At 33.4% G+C, this 22172-nt stretch overlaps 1 protein-coding gene across 2 annotated transcripts in view; it reads left to right on the forward strand.

Annotated features, from left to right (window-relative positions):
- Positions 1–22172, forward strand: part of UBA6 (ubiquitin like modifier activating enzyme 6) — an 83607-nt gene that overhangs the window by 55777 nt on the left and 5658 nt on the right. For both annotated transcript variants that reach the window (XM_032847603.1, XM_032847690.1), the window contains 13 exons: positions 3599–3676; positions 4959–5140; positions 6421–6526; positions 8791–8880; positions 8981–9061; positions 9827–9955; positions 11579–11630; positions 11719–11782; positions 12759–12828; positions 13956–14027; positions 17640–17757; positions 18925–19118; positions 19923–20050. In XM_032847603.1, the coding sequence (XP_032703494.1) occupies positions 3599–3676; positions 4959–5140; positions 6421–6526; positions 8791–8880; positions 8981–9061; positions 9827–9955; positions 11579–11630; positions 11719–11782; positions 12759–12828; positions 13956–14027; positions 17640–17757; positions 18925–19118; positions 19923–20050 (1364 nt within the window). The remainder of the gene's footprint in view (positions 1–3598; positions 3677–4958; positions 5141–6420; positions 6527–8790; positions 8881–8980; positions 9062–9826; positions 9956–11578; positions 11631–11718; positions 11783–12758; positions 12829–13955; positions 14028–17639; positions 17758–18924; positions 19119–19922; positions 20051–22172) is intronic.

Raw genomic sequence — 22172 nt, forward strand, 5'->3', positions numbered from 1 at the left:
TTTTTCTAATACTATGAAACTGATATCTCTACTTTCTACCTCATAATGTAATTATGAAGATCAAATTCTTTTGAAATGGGTTTGCAAACTATAAAGCATAAAAGAATTGTTATTTCTACTAAGATTCCTTACGAATTATTAAATAAATCTTAAAGATGGGAGCAGCTAACATTAAAGTGGCAGAGTTCTCAGATAAAGTTTCAATTAGTGATTATCAAAAGAAAAGGAAGGGGTGCCTGCGTGGCTCAGTGGGTTAAGGTCTCTGCCTTCGGCTCAGGTCATGATCCCAGGGTCCTGGGATTGAGCCCCGCATGGGGCTCTCTGCTCAGCAGGGAGCCTGCTTCCTCCTCTCTTTCTTTGCCTGCCTTTCTGCCTACTTGTGATCTGTCAAATAAATAAATAAATAAAATCTTTAAAAAATGCAAAACACATTTAAAAAAAGAAAAGAAAAGGGAATAATAAAAACTTCGGTGTAGTTTAAATTCTTAAGATGGTAAATGTGAGTTAATTGGGAAGCCATGTCATATATTTAAATAAGAATATATTTCACTAATTTGTTTTGTCTTTGATATATAAACTAGCTTCCAAGAGTAGTAATTTCATAGATTTTTCATAGTGATTACTAGTAATGAAATGACTAAAATTTATATGCTAGTTCACAGTTTATAGTTATATTAACATTGTCTTCATATTCCACTTAAAAACTTACTATCACAGTTATAGACTGATATTCTTACATACATATTTTTCCTGCTTAGCATTTCCTAAATTGTGTTTCACAAGCCACTGTTAGTTCTAGTGGTTTTAAAAGGTATTTCTAATTTAAAAAAAAAAAAAAAAGAAAATTAAGAAATCTTGGTTACCTAAGTTTGGGAATCACCTGAATATCTTAACTTCTTGGAAATTCATAATGCGTATCAGCATATAAAGGTACTGTAGTAAATGTAGTAAATAATCCTACTGATTTCAGATGACAAAGCACAGTAAGTTAATGTGCACAGATTTCTATCCTGCAAATACATAGACTTGCCATATAAATTATTCTCTTTTATAGTGTTTATAAGTGTAGCCCGACTAACTGGGAAGAAGGAAGGAGAGATCCCCAAGTTCCAGGAACCAAGAGAGAAATTAATTTCTGAGCTAAAAGCTGTGGTTATTCACAAGTATATATGAGTATATGTCTAAAACATTAAATAGAAAAGGAAGTAATTTATGAGAAACTGTTAATGAAGAGTATGTACCATACTGGTGTGTAGAATCCAAAATTATATCTTACAAAAACTTCAAAGAGAGAGATGAATATAAAATTAAGATCATTGAAATCTCCAGAGCGCTGACAATAACAAATGTGGAACTGCATTGTGGTGATAAATAAACACCGAAAGTATATAGAATTATGCGAAGAAATTAACACCCATTCAAGACAATTTACAATAAAAAAGGAGAATCCATGAGAAAAAAAGTACCACCTGGAAGAATAATAAGTTAATGAAAATAGACGAACTAGATTACAGGAGTGCTACAAATAATAGATCAAACTTTAAAATAAACTTTAAAATGACCAAAGATTTAAAAAAAAAAAAGGGAGGGCTCCTGGGTGGCTCAGTGGGTTTAACCTCTGCCTTCAACTTGGGTCATGATCTCAGGGTCCTGGAATCAAGCCCCACATCAGGCTCTCTGCTCAGCGGGGAGCCTGCTTTCCCCCACCCCCATCCCACCTCTGCCTGCCTCTCTGCTTACTTGTGATCACTGTCTGTCAAATAAATATTTTTTTTTTTAAAAAGGAATAGAAACACGAGAGAGAGAAAGCACTAAAATTTTTACAGAAAACCAAATAAGACTTTTTGTATAGTCAGTGAACTTAAAATTCACATATAACTGAAATGAGAATTGATGCATAGAAGTTAAAAACCCAGAAAGCTATCTTTCTTTTTTTTATGAAAGCTGTCTTTCTTTAATGAAAGAGGATTCATTTGCATAGTCAAACAGAAGTGTAGTAGAATTTTCAGAGAGAAAATAGTATACTATTTAATATTAATTATATAATAATAATTATTATTATATAATTAATTAATATACTATTTAATAGTATACTACATAGTATAGGGGGAAATTATTATCAACCTAGATTTATATACCTAGCTACGTTATCTTTCAAGAGAGGTAAAGATAACTGACAGGTGAAATGATGAAAGATGATCATTTATTGGTTCTCACTGAAAGAACTATTAGATAACATGTACAGTGCATGAATCAAGGGTAAGTGGAGGCATTTGTCAGCATTCTTAGATTTAAATAAACATTGGGGTTTTTTAAGCTTTAATTAAAATATTGACTTTGGGGATGGGATGATTAAAAATAAGTAAAATGTTCATTGATATTAAAAGAGAGAGTTCAAATATCCTCTAATTATTCGGGAGGAAGATACTGTCATTAATTTTAGAGCTTAAGTCACATGTGTGTGTGAATATTTTGAATATAACTGTATAAAAATAGATGGTTAACTTCCAAACCAATTTAGTAAGGATTGAGGGGGGACTGGAGTTAAGAAAACTTAAGACTCCCCCAAAAGGGAGTGAATAAAAAAGTGGGGTGGGGGAGGTAGAAAAAAAGCCTTATATCAGTAATCACATAATTATATATGATTATAAAGTTTTTGTTAAAAGACATTTTCTATTTGATGCCTTTTCTTTCCTATTTTAAAGAGACACTCTAACACATAATTGTATAGTGATGTTGAAAACAAACCCCCCAAAAAACAGAAGTATTCAGGTAATACCAGCTAAAAAAAGTGAATATGAACATCAGTCAATACCTAACAACTCAAACACAATATAAAGTTGATATATAAACTAGCTTCTAGCAATACTGCTCCTAGTCAGATCTTGTACAAATGCTAACCTAAGTGACAAATGCATACTTTTCAGATTATCTTGGATCTGTTTATTTTCATTTTGCATCCCTTAGAATGTCTGCAGACTTCTTCTTAAAGGACCAGATTGCAGCTATTCTAGACTTGTGAACCAAGGATCTCTGTCACAACAAGTCCGCTTTCCCATTACAACATGAAAATAGACATAGACAGTACTTAAAACAAATGGCATGACAGTGTTCCAACAAAATTTATTTACAAAAACAGGCAGGCCACCTACACTGTAGTTTGTAGACCTCTGATGTAGCAAGAGTTCTTTCTAATTGAAACATGGAGACATTCTTTCCAAATTTGTTGCAATTGAAAATAAATATGTTTAGAAAGAAGAGCTAATTAACTTCTTTATGGCTAGTCCATCACATGTTTCTAAAATGTGGTGACGTTTTAGCCTCTTGTTATGAATAATTAGAAAAAAGTTTTGAACACGAACTGTCATCAGTTTTAGCAGTTTTGTTTGACATGTTCCCATGCTGAGCATTAATTATAGATGAACATAGTATATAAATATTAATATTGGTAACCATTGGAATATTTGTATTATAACTTCTACCAGCTAAAATAATTTAGAATAACTTGTGGGAATTATTTTAGTTTTTCTGAGAAAAGCAAAATAGATGTAAATTTTTCTCTTACCTAATGTTAGCTTTTTTCTATTCTTGACATTAGGTTACAGTTACAGATCCTGACCTGATAGAAAAATCCAACTTGAATAGACAGTTCCTATTTCGTCCTCACCACATACAGGTTTGTTGCTACTCTGTTTCAAATTTAAAACATCTTTTCAAAAAAGAGGGTTTCCATTTTATAAATAGAAAACGGTGCATGAGCAAGCATAAGGTGTTTTTGTATTATTAGACTCTCTCAAACTGTCAAACATTGGGAATGACATTTGCGACAAATATAAAATTTAATGTAAAAATTGGTTTTTATATTGATTTTGGATATAAAATCTAAGTTGTGAATCATGGGAAGTATTTCTTTCATTATATAATCAAGATGTATCTACATATTTAATTTTAGAAACAAAGGGTACAGATTTCCTAATTTAAAGTTTTAATAGCTCACACATTTGACAGTGTCTTTTTTGGAGTCTTTATTACAAAATAGGTAAAATTTCACACTTAGAATTTTTTTGCTCTTTGATCTTACTGTTTAACATCCTCTTTATTGTAAAATAATGCCGGTTTTCAGTCTTTTTATGGAATTCAAAATATTGAGGAAAAGAAGCATTTTAGTCAGTGAAACATACTTGCTTTCACTTTAAAAATATTTTTGCAATTTATTTTTCAACAACCCATTGATAATCTTGGTCAGCTAGGGAATGTAATTAACCAAAAAGTAACTACAAAAGCAGGTGGCATAATTGCCTCACCTATCCAAATACAATAAAAAAATTAACAGCGTCTGTCAGGAACCAAAATGTATGTCACACAATTCCTTCACTCTGCATTTTACTTGTAGAAGAACTTTTAAGGTCTGTTTATTTTACTGAGTTCTGACAAAACTTATAATTTGTATACTTAAAGAGCACTGAGAAGTAAAAACGTGTCAGGGGAACTCTTATAAAACTGAAACATATATAATAGTTTTTTAAATATTTCCATCCAGAAATAGTAATATATTTATAAGATTTCAGTACCAAAGTGTTAACTTCCCATACCTCTTAGAGCTCATTTTCTGCAGTTAGGATTGCTAATTAACTGAATATGTTCTTATTTTTTTCTAGGCACTTACCAGGTTCAAACCTTAGTCTTAGGAAAAATGTACTTTTAATAACTGATATTTTAAGAACCCTAAAGCACATGGCTAAAATAGAAGTTGTTTAGGTTTCCATTAATAATGTGTTAATTATTCAGACTAACGTGGGTTATTAAATGTAATGTGACCATGGTGAATGTAATTTCCATTTACTCTCATATGAATGTAATTTCCAATTACTCTCATATGAAAAATATGTAAGTTCAGTGATGGCCTGGCTTTTCTACTTAACATTTATTTCTTCTGTTCTTATTTGTTACTTGTTTAGAAACCTAAAAGCTATACTGCTGCTGATGCAACCCTGAAAATAAATCCTCAACTAAAGATAGATGCACACTTGAACAAAGTATGTCCAGCCACTGAGGCTATTTACAATGATGAGTTCTATACTAAACAAGATATAATTATTACAGCACTAGATAATGTGGAAGCCAGGAGATACGTAGACAGGTAAGTTCTTGAAATTCAGGTTCATAAAAATTTTTTCTTCTGTTTGCTCTCTTTTCTACACCTGTTTATTGAAAAGTTACCCATTTTTCTGATCATTCTTTGTGTTTCTTTTATAGTTATCAGGCCCAAATCCTTTGTGTGATTTCCCATTATACCTAGTATAAAATTCAAAAGTGTTACATGGCCTAAATGTTTTTCATAGAGTGTCTGCCGTCCATCTACCACTCTAGCTTAAAATTTACCTATCTTCGCTGGCTCCCCTCATCCCAACTATACATTCCTTCATTCAGTTCTTCCAGGGCATCCAGCACTTTCTCACCTCAGACACTTCTACATACTCTCCTTCAGACTTGGGAAATCATGCTTATCCTGTTCTAAAAGTCCCAACCCCAAATCTACCAGGTTTGGTTTTTTTGTTTTTTCCTTCCAGCCTTCCAGTTTCATCCTAAGTATCTTTATTCAAACAGACTTTTGTTAACCACTAAATTCTGTAGATCCTCCTATGGCAGTCTTTCACAGCACTCTGTTTTTTCCATTATAGTGCTGAATTTTATTGATGCACTTACTTAATTAATATTTGTTTTCTCACTAAATCATTTCTTCAGGGACCATTTTTTTTCCCATCACTGTATCCTCAGTGCCCAACATATGTCATTCAGTAAATAGTTGTTAAATAAGTAAATGAGTGAGTGACTATAATGTGTACATCTTACATAATTTTTCTTACATCTTTTTATGACTTGAGCAGATTTATTAACAGAAAAATTGGCCAGTGGAGAGTGTAGTTGAAAGTTTGTTACCTTGGGCAGAGGAAGGAAGAATTAACACTTTAAGAAATTAAAGTATATAGAATATAGGTATTATAAGTATTAAGAAAGAATGTTAATACTGTTTGAGGTAAAGAGAACATTGAGAAGATACAGTAGGACAGAACTTGTAGTCAGAAAATAACCAAAGAAGAAATAGAAAGCAAGACAAGAAGGGTCAGTACATTAGTTAAGAGTTAACCTAGAGTAAAAGAAAGTTGAAGCCCAAAATCTAGTAGTAGTGGTAGTAGTAGTAGTAATAGAAGAAGAAAAGGACAAAAATTAATAGGTTGAGCAACAAAATTTGTGGGAGGAGGGGGACAGAAAAGATAAATGCATTATTTGGAGGTAATGTATCTGTTCCCTGATATTACATTCAAAAAGTGATCACTGTGTGAAATGATTAACAGAAGGTGCTAAGATGTTCCCTGCTTACATTGTTACTGCTCACTTAAATATTACCTTTTCAAATAGCCGTTGCTTAGCAAATCTGCGACCCCTCTTGGATTCTGGAACAATGGGCACTAAGGGACACACTGAAGTTATTGTACCTCATTTAACTGAATCCTATAATAGTCATGTAAGTGAACTGACATTTTTAAATAAATGTCTCTCTTCTTTATATCTCATAATTTTTATATCTCATTTTTTCTCTTCATTAGTCAGCAGATTTGATTTAGCTTTCCTAATCTGTTGGTCATCTGTCAGTAATTTGCATATATATGTACATAGGCATTTTTTTAAAGAGGTTAAGTCATCAAAATTTTGTTTATAGCCTTTTTGCAGTCTTATTCTTGTGTTTACTGTTCATTTCTCAGAGGTGGTTAATTGATTTTCTAACAACATTTGAACTGACCCATCCAAAATCTTACTGAAAACTCAGGTGATCCATGGGCAGAATCAGGCTATCTATGTATATACCAAACATATAGATGTAATTTTTTTTAACCTCCACAAGTGATTTTGATACACTGCCAAAGCTGAAAAACCCTGGCCTAGGAAATAATTGTAGGCTTTAGGATTTTAAAAAAGACCAATCCAAGTTGTAAAATGGAAAGAGTATTTTTTTCGTTTACAAGTGTAAATATCACTTTAATAGTTATGTTTGCTTTAGTAAAATTTTTAAATATTTAAAAGTTTTCCCATTCTCATTAAATCAGAAGTTTATATAGTAAAAACATTATAGTAGACAAAATTTATAAGTTTAATTTGAAGGAAGTTTGAGAAAATCATGATACGCTGAGGTCATATTAGATGATTTTCAAAATAGGGAATGCTTGATTCTGTCATTCTACCACATTTTTTCCAGACCTTTTCCTATCTGACTTTATACTCAGAAAAAATGGAATTCTCTTCTGGCTTCCCTCTTTGGTTTATAAAATATTTTATGGTATTTCATATGAACAAACTGAAATATAAATCTCTAAGTAAAAAGAGATATAGTGAGTCATTTTAGATTTGTTAAACCAATAAGCCTAAGCCAAGTGTACCCTATAATAGAAAATGGGTCTTTTTCCTGATATGAAGAATTTGAGAGGCAACATGGGAGGTTTGGGGAGTAGAGAAGGAAAAAATGAAACAAGATGGGAACAGGAGGAAGATGAACCATAAGAGACTCTTAATCTCACAAAACAAACTGAGGGTTGCTGGGGGAAAGGGGGTACGGAGAGGGTGGTTGAGTTATGGACATTGGGGAGGGTATGTGCTATGGTGAGTGCCGTGAACTGTGTAAACCTAGAGATTACAGACCTGTACTCCCGGGGCTAGTAATATATGTTAATGAAAAATAAAATTTTTTAAAAAAGAAAAGAAAATGGGTCTTTTTAATGATTTTTTTTACATGAGAAACATAGATATTTGCTGTTTCTTTTCTTTATTTTTTGGAAGTTCTTTTTATTTTTTTAATTATTTTATTTTTTTAAATTTTGGGGTTTTTTTTTAAGTTTTTATTTAAATATTTAAGTTTTTATTTAAGTTTTTCTCACATTCTAGAAGATACAAACTGGACACAGTTTTTTTTTAAGTTTTTATTTAAATATACAGTGTAATATTAGTTTCAGATATACAGTATAGTGATTGAGTACTTTATACAACATCCTGTGCTCATCCAAGTGCACTGCTTAATCCCCAGCACCTATTGAACCCATCTCTGCACCCCCATCCTCTCTGGTAACCATCAGTTTGTTCTCTATGATTGAGTCTGTTTCTTTGTTTGCCTCCCTTTTTTTCCTCCTTGTTTCATTTCTTAAATTCCACATATGAGTGAAATCATACAGTGTTTGTCTTTCTCTGACTTATTTCACTTAGCATAATATTCTCTAGTTCCATCCATGTCATTGCAATGGCAGGATTTCATTCTTTTTTATTTGTTGTTTATTTATACACACGCTCTGTAAGGGACTTACACCAAGCATCAAGGACATATGATCCTGCTGCTAAATTTTTTTCTCCATGGAGAAGGGAACTCATGGTATGCTGAAAACTGTTTGGGGGATTCTTAAATTACTTTTCAAAGTAGGGAATTGCAAAGTTTTCAATGTCACCTTGATTCTTGGAGAAATATATATGGGAGCCTGCTGTAAGTACCACATGGTACCAAATAAGTGCACAGATAAGTCATATAAAATTCATGATTTTTGTTACATTGCTGTTAGCAAATGGGTTAAGTGTCTCAAGAATTCATTTTTCCTCTTATTTGCCTAGGAGAAAGAAGATATAAAAATGTTAGATTCATTTTATTAATACATTTTATTTTTTAATGGTCTTAACACTCAAGTAAATTCAATCAATGAAAAATTGCCATTGCTTTTCTTAACTATCTGTTGTCATATTTTATAAATTAAGCGGGATCCCCCAGAAGAGGAAATACCATTTTGTACTCTAAAATCCTTTCCAGCTGCTATTGAACATACTATACAGTGGGCAAGAGATAAGGTAATAAAGATCTTTATTTTGTTTTTATTTGAAGTAGAAGAGAAGATATTTCCAATTTTTAATCAGACTTCTATTTGTAACTTTTTTTTTTCCTTTATAGTTTGAAAGTTCCTTTTCCCACAAGCCTTCATTGTTTAACAAATTTTGGCAAACTTATTCATCTGCAGAAGAAGTATTACAGGTAAAAATCAATACATTTTAATATAATCCCAACACTGTGTCAGTGTAATCTTATTTGCAAATTGCCTATAAAGAGTTTATTTTACCTCTTTAAAGAAAGTATAGCATCATTATTGTACAGAGTAAGTCCATGAGGAATCAAATTAGCAAGTCAGAAATGACCCCCTTTTTAGTTTGTATGAACTGTGCAGAATGGCCAATATTTGACCATGTTTGAGCTACAGAAAAGAAATTCACATGATTTAACCTAAGAAAGATAACATAATAATAAAACAATAAGTAGCTTGTTAAATTCTTTGGAAAAACACTGAGGTGAGTTCCAGTGAAAATTTCATGAGTGGATAGTAATCTCTGAGACTTGAGAACAACTTTAAAGATGTTTTCTTACTTTTCTTTATTCCTGTACTAAACAGGTCAACTTTTTAGTATAAAATGTTATTCATAAGCACTTCTTATATTAAGTACATCTGTAGTACTAACAACTTACAGCCAGCAAGACATGAGGCTAACTTGTCAGATAAGAAACTACCGTTGAAATTTCATGTGCTGTCTTTTCCCATTCTTCCTCCCATAAAAAAGGAAAGAAAGAGAAAAAAGAAAAAGGCAGGGACAAGGAGCTCATGGTGAAAAAATTAAAATCATAGGTCATATGAGCTGGCACTTCAAACTTTGGCTTATACTTCCTGGGAATGGTGTGGGTGGTAGGTGGGTGTTCTTTGTTTAATTGAAATGTATTTATTTGGGTTTCTTTTTTCTCACATTCTAGAAGATACAAACTGGACACAGTTTAGAAGGGTGTTTTCAAGTTATTAAGTTACTTAGCAGAAGACCTAGAAATTGGTCCCAGTGTATAGAATTAGCAAGATTAAAGTTTGAAAAATATTTTAACCATAAGGTAAGTGTGTGTTATAAAACATTAGGTAAGAGATATGACCTTGGCACGTTTAATTGCTACCAAATTAATGTCATTGGACCAAACATCTGTTCTTTCTTTTGGGAATCTTTTCAGAAATAAGTAGAGAGTTAAGTGAAAACAAGTGCAGGGCACACAACTGATTTCTCTTTGAATGTTAAAAGAATGCACTTAATAATCTCCACACATTGGTTTGTCAGTCGTACATTTACTTGATCCTTGTCTTTCTTTGTGCAAAATTCCTTTTCAGATAGGGCTTCCCTCTGGAGAATAAAGGATAATTTCATCAGTAGTCTAAAAGAAGTTTGTTGTTCAGAATAAAGCAAGAAACTGAGAAAATAGAGATGTTGAATAAGAAATTTTGTTGGATTTTGCCTTGCCCACCGATACCCAAAATCACATTTTATGTCTGTTTTGTGTCTGTTTCCTCATTTGTAAAATGGGGATAATAAATTAGTACGTAATTCATAAGGTAGTGTAAGGATCAAATAAGTGAATAATACATGCACAGCATTTTGAGCAGAACCTAGCCCATACATGCTCACTAAATATTAGCTGTTATTCTTATCTCCCATTACTGACAGTTGCTAGAATGTGTTCTCCATTCTCTTGAGTCTCTCCCTCTCTTTAGGCTCTTACCTATTGGAATATAAAGTAAGTTCATCTTTTCTAAAAAGTCTTTTGATTATACTTATCCTTGCTTTTCACTTCCTTGTCTCTGCTGCTTAGAAAAGTGGTCTTAGGGACGCCTGGGTGGCTCAGTTGGTTAGGCGGCTGCCTTCAGCTCAGGTCATGATCCGAGCGTCCTGGGACGCTCCTGGGACATCGGGCTCCTTGCTCAGCAGGAAGCCTGCTTCCCCCTCTGCCTCTGCCTGTGCTCACTCTCTCTGACCAAAAAAAAAGAAAAGTGGTCTTATACTTACTGTTGGCTACTTCCTCACCCAGTAAATGCGTCTTCTTTCCTCACTCCTATTCAAATTATTTTTACCATAATTACCAATGACCCCTTGTTTCAAAATCTAAAGAACTCTTTTTAGTCCTTACCTTTTATACTTTTTTTAAAGCTTTTGGTTATGGAAAAATTCAACCATAGGAAGTGGAAAAAATAGTATAATGAACCCCCACATAATTTTCACAAATCTGTCACCCAGGTTTAATATTTATCATCTTGTTGATAATCTTGTTTCATCTATATATCCTCCCCAATATACCCTCCCCAGATGGTTTTGAAGCGAATCTCAAATATCACGTGTCATTTCAAAATACAGAGAATGGTATATTTTTACTGGTTTCATGTTTGTTTTAAATTAACTCTTTGAAAGGAGCAGAATGGTATGTAAGATATGCCACTGTGTAAAAATTGATAACATAATGTATATTCATTTTGCTGTAGATACAAAGAAAAGAAAAGAACTGTAAGCATTGATTAAAAAATAATAGTAGAGGTTATTCCACATTGGAGGGGTGGCGATAACAGGAAGATGGATAGAGAGAGTACACAGGTAGCTAGAGGCTTCACTGTGTATCTTTTTATGCATTTTGATTTTCTTTTTTTAAGCTCAGATAATACTAAGTAGTGATTTTTATAATTGATTTTTTCTTTAGGCTCTTCAGCTTCTTCACTGTTTTCCTCTAGACACACGATTAAAAGATGGCAGTAAGTGTGACCAACTGTTGAGAAGAACGTTTAATATAATTTATAAGTAGGTCCCTATAATGAAAATAATATTTGTATCTTTTGTTAGGTTTGTTTTGGCAGTCACCAAAGAGGCCCCCTTCTCCGATAAAATTTGATTTAAATGAGCCTTTGTAAGTATTTGTATCTAGTTTTATATGCCTCCTTTATTGTAAATTTCTTAACTGTCTTATCAGTCTACATTGCAGGGTGAAAACCTCAGGCTCTGGCAATGTTAAATTATTGCATCCCTGTTACTCTTAAGAGTTAGTATATTAGTCTGGCCAACAAAGCCAGCCACAGTCCTCCTCCCCACACATACATGAATCTGTTTGTTTAAATGGTAAAATAACTTCATTATTTTTATCTTAAATGAAACCAAAGTATTACCTCTCTGATTTTATCCATAAGCAAAAACCATAAAATGACAATAAATGTTTTCCTATTAAATGAAGCCAGTATTTAAGAAACTTTAGTTAAATGGGGGGAATATTGTTACTACTAAATGTCTCCCTAAATTATCTCAAATTAATTTTCAAAGTAGTTAATGTTTAGACGGACATTTTTATACATTCACACAAACACACACACCCATACTTATATGCTATGTATTCCAATTAAACACTCTCCTTCCTATCAACAAATAACTCCCACTTAGTTTTCTTATGTGATGTTTATGTTAGGCTTCCAGTCTCCTTATCCTGACTGCTTCTCCTGTAAAGCTTACCTTACTTGTGTTTTTAAACAAACTTCATTTGCTTAATTTGAACCTAATGTATGTTTTTTAAAACCAAATTTCTAATTTTTTTATGAATTAAAATGAATTTTCTTTCACTAGTCTAATTTTTCTCCTTTTTGCCACTCCTCTCCCCAAGCAATCACGATCATTTCCTGAATATCTGTACTTAGAAGGATAAATACCTAATGTTTCTTGTAGGTTCTATAATTTCTTTGTCTAAGCCAGAAGTTCACTGCGTAACTTTTAAATATTCCTATAACAAAAGTTCTGTGATTACTTTTCTTAAACATCTCAAAGGCTGTAGTTTTTGGTGAATTAAACATCTTTGGAACTGTGCATTCACACTTTGCCTTACTTTTTAATTTCAAAAGGCACTTCAGTTTTCTTCTGAATGCTGCAAAACTATATGCTGCAGTCTATTGCATTCCACTTACAGAAGAGGTAAGATAACCTTAAAGCTCTAGGAAGTGATACAAAACCAGGTAAAAATTCGATAACCTACCAGCTAATTACATCATCAAAATACGTTTTTATGTTACAAGAATCATAATTCTGAAAACGGAATGTGAAGGATTTCATAATAATTTTTAAATATTCCTTAGAGATTTTCTTTGTTAACATTTCTTTGATTTATTTAGTGAGAATAACTTACATCTTCAGATTTCAAGAAATTTAAAGTGCTATCCCATATTGACATTTCTTAACCCTTATCCTACCTGTTTCCTTAGACATCATCCTTATTGACTGACATCTAAACGGTCTAATACAGTTTTGAGAGGTAGACCTGCATTCGTGATTTTTTTCTTACAGATACAAAATAGAGCCAAATTAATTGCTATCCTTTTAGATAGGCTGAATGGGGAAGTAAGAACCAGAGCCATAATTAACACTGGCAGTTTTGGACCCAGATAAAAATGCCTACTGTAAATTAATCCTTTTTGGAGTTAATGATAAAATATACTATAACTCTCTGGTTAAAATAGTGCCATTCAGTCTGGTATTCTTTTTGTAAAAAGAATAAAAATATTTGTGGCAATTTTGTGATGAGTGTAGGTGACTTCAAAAGCAGTATGTCTCAGTTTTTCCTAAGCAGCTTAATAATGAATATAGATCTGATAGTCTTGAATTCATCTAGGTTCATCTTGAACCATTTAAATATTTTTCTGCTTCCAAAAGTATGAATTCCATTTACTTATATATTTTATTTATTGAGTGTAACTTTGTTCAGGAAACTTTGTAAAACAATGACAAAATAGTCCCTGATCACAGAGCACTCAGTCTGATACAACAAGCCCTTAAACCACTTTTTTAAAAATCTGTGGGAAGAACTAAGATATCAGGTTTGCTGACTAGTAAGTAATTTTTCATATACATCACCCCTGCCTCCCACCCTTTATGAATGGTATTTTATAGAATAAGGGCTAATGTCACAAGTGGATGTGGTCTAAATAGTCTGATGATAAATCATCCAAATAGTTTAGTATGATAAATGACCTTTTTAGGATTTAGCTTTAGAATTCAGAATTTTAAAAAATGTTTGTTCATAAAATTACTCTTTAAAAATACAGGACTTATCAGCAGATGCCCTCTTGAATATTCTTTCTGAAGTAAAGATTCAAGAATTCAAACCTTCTAACAAGGTATGTTTAGAAATTTATTCACTCAGCAAAGAGTTACTGAACTTTTACTTGTATCAAGTCCCATTCTAAACCTAGAGAATCCCACATTGAACACAACAAAAGTCTTGTTCTTATGGAAGTTATAGTCTACTGGGCCAGAGGTGGACTATTGAAAAGAAATGCTATTACATAATATTACACTATGGGCATAATGCTAAGGACTAAAAATAAAACAAGGAAAAGAAATAAAGAGTGATGGAGCTGGTGTCATTTTATGTTGGGCTAAAGGAGAAAGTCTCTCTGATACAATACCATTTGGGCAGAAGTCTGAAAGGAAGTGATGGAGTGAGCCATGCTATTATGTGGTGAAATACAAGCAGGAACAAGTTCAGAGAAAGGCCTTGAAAGACTTTGGAAGGCCAGGATTTTTCTGAGGGAGAATATGCAAGAAGAGTGGTAGACAGTGAGATAAATGAGATACTTGGGGTTATGATAAGTACTTAATGTTTTATTGTGAGATAAGCCAGTGTGATTTTAAGCAGAGTACGCAGTCTGGCTTATATTTAAAAGGATGATTGGGGGGGCTCAGTCGTTAAGCGTCTGCCTTCGGTTCTGGTCATGATCCCAGAGTACTGGGATCAAGCCCCACGTCAGGCTCCCTGCTCGGTGGGAAGCCTGCTTCTGACTTTCCCACTCCCCCTGCCTGTGTTCCCTCTCTCACTGTATCTCTCCCTATCAAATAAATAAAATCTTTTTTTAAAAATTTAGAAATAAAATAATAATAAAAGGATGACTCGCTGTTGTGTTAAGAATGATCATACAGGACACAAGAGAGGAAGCTTGGAAAGCTCAGTTATAGGCAAAAGATGGTGGTGTTTTGAATGAAGTAGTAGGTAACAGGTAATTTGTGATAAGGGATTGGATTCTGATATATGTTGTAATAGTCCTGACAGGATTTGAAAGGGATTAGAATTGGATAGTAAGAGAAAAAAAGATTATTTGCTTAGTTGAAGTAAGAAGCATGCTTAAATACTCTACCTGATGAGGACGTGAAATTAAAGGAAGGAAGTTTGAACAGAGGGGGGGAAAATGTGTGAAATAATTGCTCCGGGGGATGGGAAAGTTACTTACTAGAAGATAGAGTAGAATTTTGAGACAGCATTGAGAATCTACTTAATGTTAACCCACTTAATGTGTTAACACTAAATGTGGCTGGGGAAGAAAGGAATTTAAATGTCTGGATGCTGCTTTAGAATAGCTGGAAAATTGGATTGAACAAAGGTTGGGGTTTTGCTGGGCAAATATATTGGAAGGAAAAAGAGATAAGGAGTATTAATAAAGATAGAACATGAAATTTAGGCAGGATAAATAGGAAAGTTTTAAAATATGAAGTATTTTTCTTGTTCGCATGCTTATTATATGCCTTTTTCATACACTTTAAAAATCATCTACAAAACAATCTTTTGTTACCCTTACCCTCTAGCTGTATTGAGAAATATGGAATAATGATTGCCTCCCTATAAAATTCAAGCAGAAGCTGGTGTGTGCAGTCTTCCACTTGCACTGTTATTTTAGGGCAAAGGAAAATTTGTAGCTGTTTGATATTGTACAAGTAAATGGGTGTGCTGAATGAAATGTTCATGACTTGTAGCTTATCAGGAATTAAACAGAAAAGTAAACAGAATTCCTATATTAAGGAGTTTCCAATTATGGAATGAATAAACAAAGGGAATAAAAGACAGCATAGGGAATACAGTCAATGATACTGTACTAGCATTGTATGGTGACAGATGGTAACTATACTTGTGAGCATAACATAATTTATGGAGAAATTGAATCACTATGTTGTACACCTGAAAGTAATGTAACATTGTGTATCAACTATATTCAAATATTTTTTTAAAAAGTTTCCTACCACATGTTCCTAGTAGACAGAACTGCTAGACAGAAGCCAAAGAAACATGTATGAATAACTTTACTAATTTTTATTGCTCTTCAGTGTTTTGTGGCTTGAATTGCTTCTTTCTCTATCAGAGTTTTGGGGTAATAAATTAGCCTGAGCAATTTAGCTATGGTTTTAGTTTTAAAATGAATTATGAGTTTTTCACAACTCCCTGAAGCAACTCACACTGAAACTTTAGAGTGTAGCACTGTTAGTTAACAGATGCCAAAAATATCAACTAGACATTCTGGCAGATAAGTTTCTGCTTCCTTGACTCTTTACTATTTCTTAAATACTCATAAGAATACTTAATCTGTAAAAACACAAGTTGAATGTATACTATACAAAGAAATAGTATTTTTGATTAGTGATTAACTATTTTTAATTAGTGCCCTTGTAGAATGTCAAATAAGTAATTTCTTAAAGATAGGTTACTTAGGGGCACCTGGGTGGCTCAGTGGGTTAAACCCTCTGCCTTCGGCCTGGGTCATGATCCCAGAGTCCTAGAATCCAGCCCCACATCTGGCTCTCTGCTCAGCGGGGAGCCTGCTTCCTCCTCTCTCTCTCTGCCTGCCTCTCTACAGATCACAAGTATGTGATCTCTGTCTGTCAAATAAATAAATAAATAATCTTTAAAAAGATAGGTTACTTAGATGTGCTGCTCTGAGTATGCATCTATATGAAGGAAGACATATTCTTTAGGAAACAGCTTCTTGTAAGCAATCAATAAATATTTAAAGGATACCCATCATACATATTTTATGGATTTCTTTGGAGATAGAAAACAGGTCTGCACTAGTTAGAGCTATGCAGTTTGGTTTGAGATAGATTTGTCAGAATTGCGGACTGTTCATTAATATTAACTTCATTCTACTGTGGAATTTTAAAAGAGATCTGTACAAATGCAGATCTTACAAGCTATTCAGTGAATATTTTATTTTACTTTATTTTATTTTTAAAGATTTTATTTATTAATTTGACAGAGTGAGACACAGCGAGAGAAGGAACACAAGCAGGGGAAGTGGGAGAGGGAGAAGCAGGCTTCCCTCTCCTTGCAGAGCAAGGAGCCCAATGCGCGGGGCTCTATCCCAGGACCCCTGGGATCATGACTTGAGCAAGAGGCAGACGCTTAACGACTGAGCCACCTCAGGCGCCCCTCAGTGAATATTTTAACACAAGCAAGTTTGTTTTAAATATATTGAAGTTCTCTCAGTGCACAAGGTAAAGATCCGTCTTCTAATTTACATGTCAGTGTGAGGAGATAGATAATAAAACAAATACTTAAATAACATAATATTATTTAACAATGGAAGGTGTAAAATAAATTGGACCATAATGATTAATAATGTGATTAAATTATGGACACCTGGTTGACTCAGTCATTAAGTGTCTGACTCTTAATCTAGTCTCAGGTCTTGATCTCACCATTGTAAGTTGGAGCCCTGTATTAGGCTCCACGCCTGATTTAGCGATCTCAAAGCCATTGTTTTCAGATCCTTCAATAACTTCATTTTCCTGAATTTTTCTTGTGTATTTCAGTGATTTAAAAACATATGTAAAAAAAATGATGTGGTTAAGCTGGATAAAAGGAATATCTTCTCTGTATGACTGATTTGATAAAACAGATAGGCTAATCAAACTTAGGTACAGGATATGATAACATTAATGAATATATGTCCATGTATTTAAAGGTTGTTCAGACAGATGAAACTGCAAGGAAACCAGAGCATGTTCCTATTAGCAGTGAAGATGAGAGGAATGCTGTTTTCCAACTAGAAAAGGCTATTTCATCTAATAAAGCTACCTCAAGTAAGGGGAAATCTTTATAAAAATGCTTTGACCTGGAGGGAGTTTTTATTTTCAATAAACTCTATACCCAAAAGCTTTTGGGACTAAATGATAACTATGATAATAATAATGATGTTAATTGATTTCGTGATCATATGAAAGTCACTGTTCATTTTTAACTGTGACTAAATTCATTATTTTTTTCACCCTTGCCCTACCCTCAATTGCTGAAATGTAAGTCTGCTTTATTGTCATTGTTCTGATTGGTTTAGTCCTTAAGAGTCTACTGTGTGATTCATTTTTAACTCATGGCCAGCATAATGAGCAAAAAAATGGAGTTCCTGTATAGACTAACACTTAGACCCAGTGAAGTCACTTTAGAATAAAAAACCATAGACAGAGTTCTTCCTGGCTTATTAGTCTCCATAGTTACACACAGGGAATACAACTTGACCTGTATACATCCTTGTTAAATGGTTTTAAACCTAAGGAAACCAAACTTGAATTCCTTAAAAACAGCACCATTTGCTCATTTTTAGACCTGCTTACCATCTTTTATTACATAAATCAGCAGTTTCCAGACTTTCGGGATATTTATGCACAAACCAGTAAAATTCAGGAAAAAAGAACCTAGGTTAGCCAACTATTTATTTTGTAAATAAAATATGTTAATTTAATCATTACAGTTCTTTAAAAAATTCCATTTCTGACTTTCTCATTTCATAACATATCAAACTACACCTATCTACAGAATGATTTTTGAGAGCCACTAATCTAGAAATATTTCAAACAGATACATATTTTTATTAGACTATCTGACCCTGTACTTATTTATCAGAGGCAAAATGTTTCAGACTATGTATTTATGGAATCAACTTTAGAACACTACCCAACGTTAATATTTTTTTTTTTTTCATAAAGAGCTTAATAGCAGATGTGGTACATAGCTTTCTTGTTTTCTGTGTTTTAGAAAGAATTTTTTAATATAGAAACTTCTCTGATTTAGTGATTTCAGAACCATCATTTTCATATCCTTCAATAACTTCATTTTCCTGGATTTTTCTAATATATTTCAGTCATTTAAAAACATAAAGGAATATTTAAGAGTAATGAATCCACATTGCTTTTTACCTAATAAAATCTTTACAAATTACTACAAAACTCTATTTTTCTGGTTGTTATGATCAGGTGATCTTCAGATGGCAGTGCTTTCATTTGAAAAAGATGATGATCATAATGGACACATAGATTTCATTACAGCTGCATCAAACCTTCGTGCCAAAATGTATAGCATTGAACCAGCTGACCGTTTCAAAACGAAGCGCATAGCTGGTAAAATTATACCTGCTATTGCAACATCTACTGCGGCAGTTTCTGGCCTGGTGAGCTGTTTATTCTCAGAATGGAAATACTTCTTTTTCATTTGTGTCTTACCTGTTTTCCCCATTGTACCAACCTAGCAAGTCCCTTAGACGTCTTAGAGAAGGAGCTATCCATATTGATCTTAAATTTCAAGAAATTTCTGAAGATTTCAGTAATCCACATTTTGAAGCTTTACAGCTACATAGATATTTTAACTTGAAAATTAACCTCTGTCAAGGCAGAGTACAATTTTTCTTATAAGCAATAATCCTCTTAGTCTTTCTTGTATCCTCCATACAAAGCAGATACTATATTTTTCTTGAATAAGATGAACTGCTCTAATGGTTGCTCTCTGATTGTATTGGATTTTAGTTCTTTGCCTTAAAAAATATAATTAGTGATTAATATTTCTTATAATTTAATATTTTCTTAATGATTCAGAATCCTTGGGCTGGCTCTAGCTGTTTTGCTGTACTGTAGTGTTATACTTGGAAGCTGTGTAATTATCTGCCCTTACATTAAGTGATTTTAGACTGTTGTATTTCTTGAATTCTGGTATCTTTCAAAACAGGAAGATTACATGATCAAAATAATTTTTAAAGTAACTCTGCTCACCCCATGTAGAACAGGTGAAAAGTTTGAAAGTATAAGATATGCTAAAAGTGGACAGGTTTATAAGAAATTCCTATTATTTCAATCCATTAGCTGCTTTTACTCCTTACCAAGAAATGCTTGAGAACAATTAAGAAAAATTAAATAGATGCATTTAAAGTCATGAATAGGTTTGGGCTCCTTCTATAATCAGATCACCTTCTTTTATCTAGGTCGCATTGGAAATGATCAAAGTAGCTGGTGACTATCCATTTGAAGCTTACAAAAATTGTTTCCTTAACTTAGCCATTCCAATTATAGTGTTTACAGAGACATCTGAAGTAAAAAGAACGGAAATCAGGTATGTGTGAAGTTCTTTTTCTCTTGCATAATGAAAATAAAATTTTTACCTTCTTAAAGGAAAAAATTGTAGTTTCACCTCTCCCTTTCATATATATATATATAAAGTGATCCTTGCCATCACTTCAAGACTATCACTTCAATCCCATCTTCATGAAGCATCTCTTTTTAATTAATTGACAAAAATTAAATGTAATTAATTAAAATAATTGGTATGCATTAGGTTAGTTTCAAGTGTGCAACACAAATGATTAAGTACCTGTATGTATTACGAAATGATCACAGCAGTAAAGCCAGTTAACATCATTACCATACATAGTTAGCTTCTTTTTTTCTTTGTAATAAGTTATTTTAATATCTGCTTTCTTAGCAACTTTTAACTGTGCAGTATAGTATTACTAACTATAGTCACCATGCTGCATATTACATACCCATGATTAATTTTCTCAGCTGGAAGCTTGTACTATTTGACTCTCTTCACCCATTTTGCTTATTCCCCAACCCCACTTCTGGCAACTACCAATCTGTTGTCTGTATCTATGAGCTCAGTTTCGGGGTTGTTTTTTTTTTTTTTAAAGATTCCACATACAAGTGAGATCATACAGGTATTTATTTTTTTCTTTTTGACTTATTTCACTTGGCATAATGCTAATGTTGTTCCAAATAACAAGATTTCTTCTTTTGTGGCTGAAGCGTGTGTGTGTGTGTGTGTGTGTGTGTGTGTGTGTGTGTGTGTCACATTTTCTTTATCCATTCACCCATTGATGGACACTTACGTTGTTTCTGTATCAATATCTTAGCTACTGTAAATAATGCTTCAGTGAACATGGGGTACTGATATGTTTTGGAATTAAATTGCTTTCATTTTCTTTGGATAAATACCCAGAAGTAGAATTGCTGGATCCTATGGTAATTCTGTTTTTAATATTTTAAGGAACCTCTGTACTATTGCCAACACTTGTTATTTCTTTACTACTTGCCGTTCTAGCAAGTGTGAGGTGATACCTCATTATGGTTTTGATTTGCATTTCCCTGATGTTTAGTGATGTTGACACCTTTTTGCGTACCTGTTGGCCATCTGTATATCTTCAAGTTCTTTATATATTTTGGATACTCACCCCTTATCAGATACATGATTTTCAAATATTTATTTCCATTCCATAGGTTGCCTTTTTTTTTTTTTTTTTAATTCAGACAGTTCATTACTTCTGGCATGGCAGGTAACATGAGCTTCATGTTTGGATCATTTTCTCTTGCTCTCTAAGTCCCATGGGGATAATTCTGTGGAACCAGGTTGATAGTGCACATACAAAAGATCTGTGTCACAGCTAAGCAATACTGAGCTTAAGAACACGCCAATTTTATACAAAGACTGCTGGCAAATCTGAGCAGTTGCTGCCCAGCAGACAGGTCTTATCTTTGTTATGTTGCACAGGAATCAAAACTGGCCCCTGACCTTTAGGGAGTTAGTATTTCATCATTTAGGGCTGTTTATTCCGAAAACATCTTTGAAAAGGTATTTCTATTTTTTGTTTGGTTTTTTTGGTTTGTTTTTCTTTCTTCCTTCCTTCCTTTTTTTTTAAGATTTTATTTCATTGCAAGACAGAGAAAGAGAGAGAGCATGAGCCAGGAGCACTTGGGTGCCTCATTTGTTAAGTGTCTGCCTTCAGCACAGGCCATGATCCCGGAGTCCTGGTATCAAGTTCCACATTGGGCTCCCTGCTCAGAGGGAAGCTTGCTTCTCCCTCTCCCATTCCCCCTGCTTGTGTTCCTGCTCTGGCTATCTCTCTCTCTCTGTGAAAGTAATAAAATCTTTATAAAAAGAGAAAGAGAGAGCATGAGCCAGGGGATAGGGCAGAGAAGCAGACTCCCCACTGGGCAGGGAACCTTATATGGGACTCAATCCCAGGACCCTGGGATCATGACCTAAGCTAAAGGCAGCCGCTTAACCAATTGAGCCACCCAGGCACCCTGAAAAGATATTTCTAGATAAAAGTTGTCATATGACATGTAGAAATGTCATGAAAAATTGCCTCCTAATAGTGCAAGAAGCCTGGATCACTAGCAACTTTATGAAACAAATGAAACACCCCAGGTTTGCCTATTTCTAGATTTCTTCTATG

This window comes from Lontra canadensis, unplaced genomic scaffold, assembly GCF_010015895.1.
Source record: "Lontra canadensis isolate GAN:19392208 unplaced genomic scaffold, GSC_riverotter_1.0 scaffold1, whole genome shotgun sequence".
Lineage (NCBI taxonomy): Eukaryota > Metazoa > Chordata > Mammalia > Carnivora > Mustelidae > Lontra > Lontra canadensis.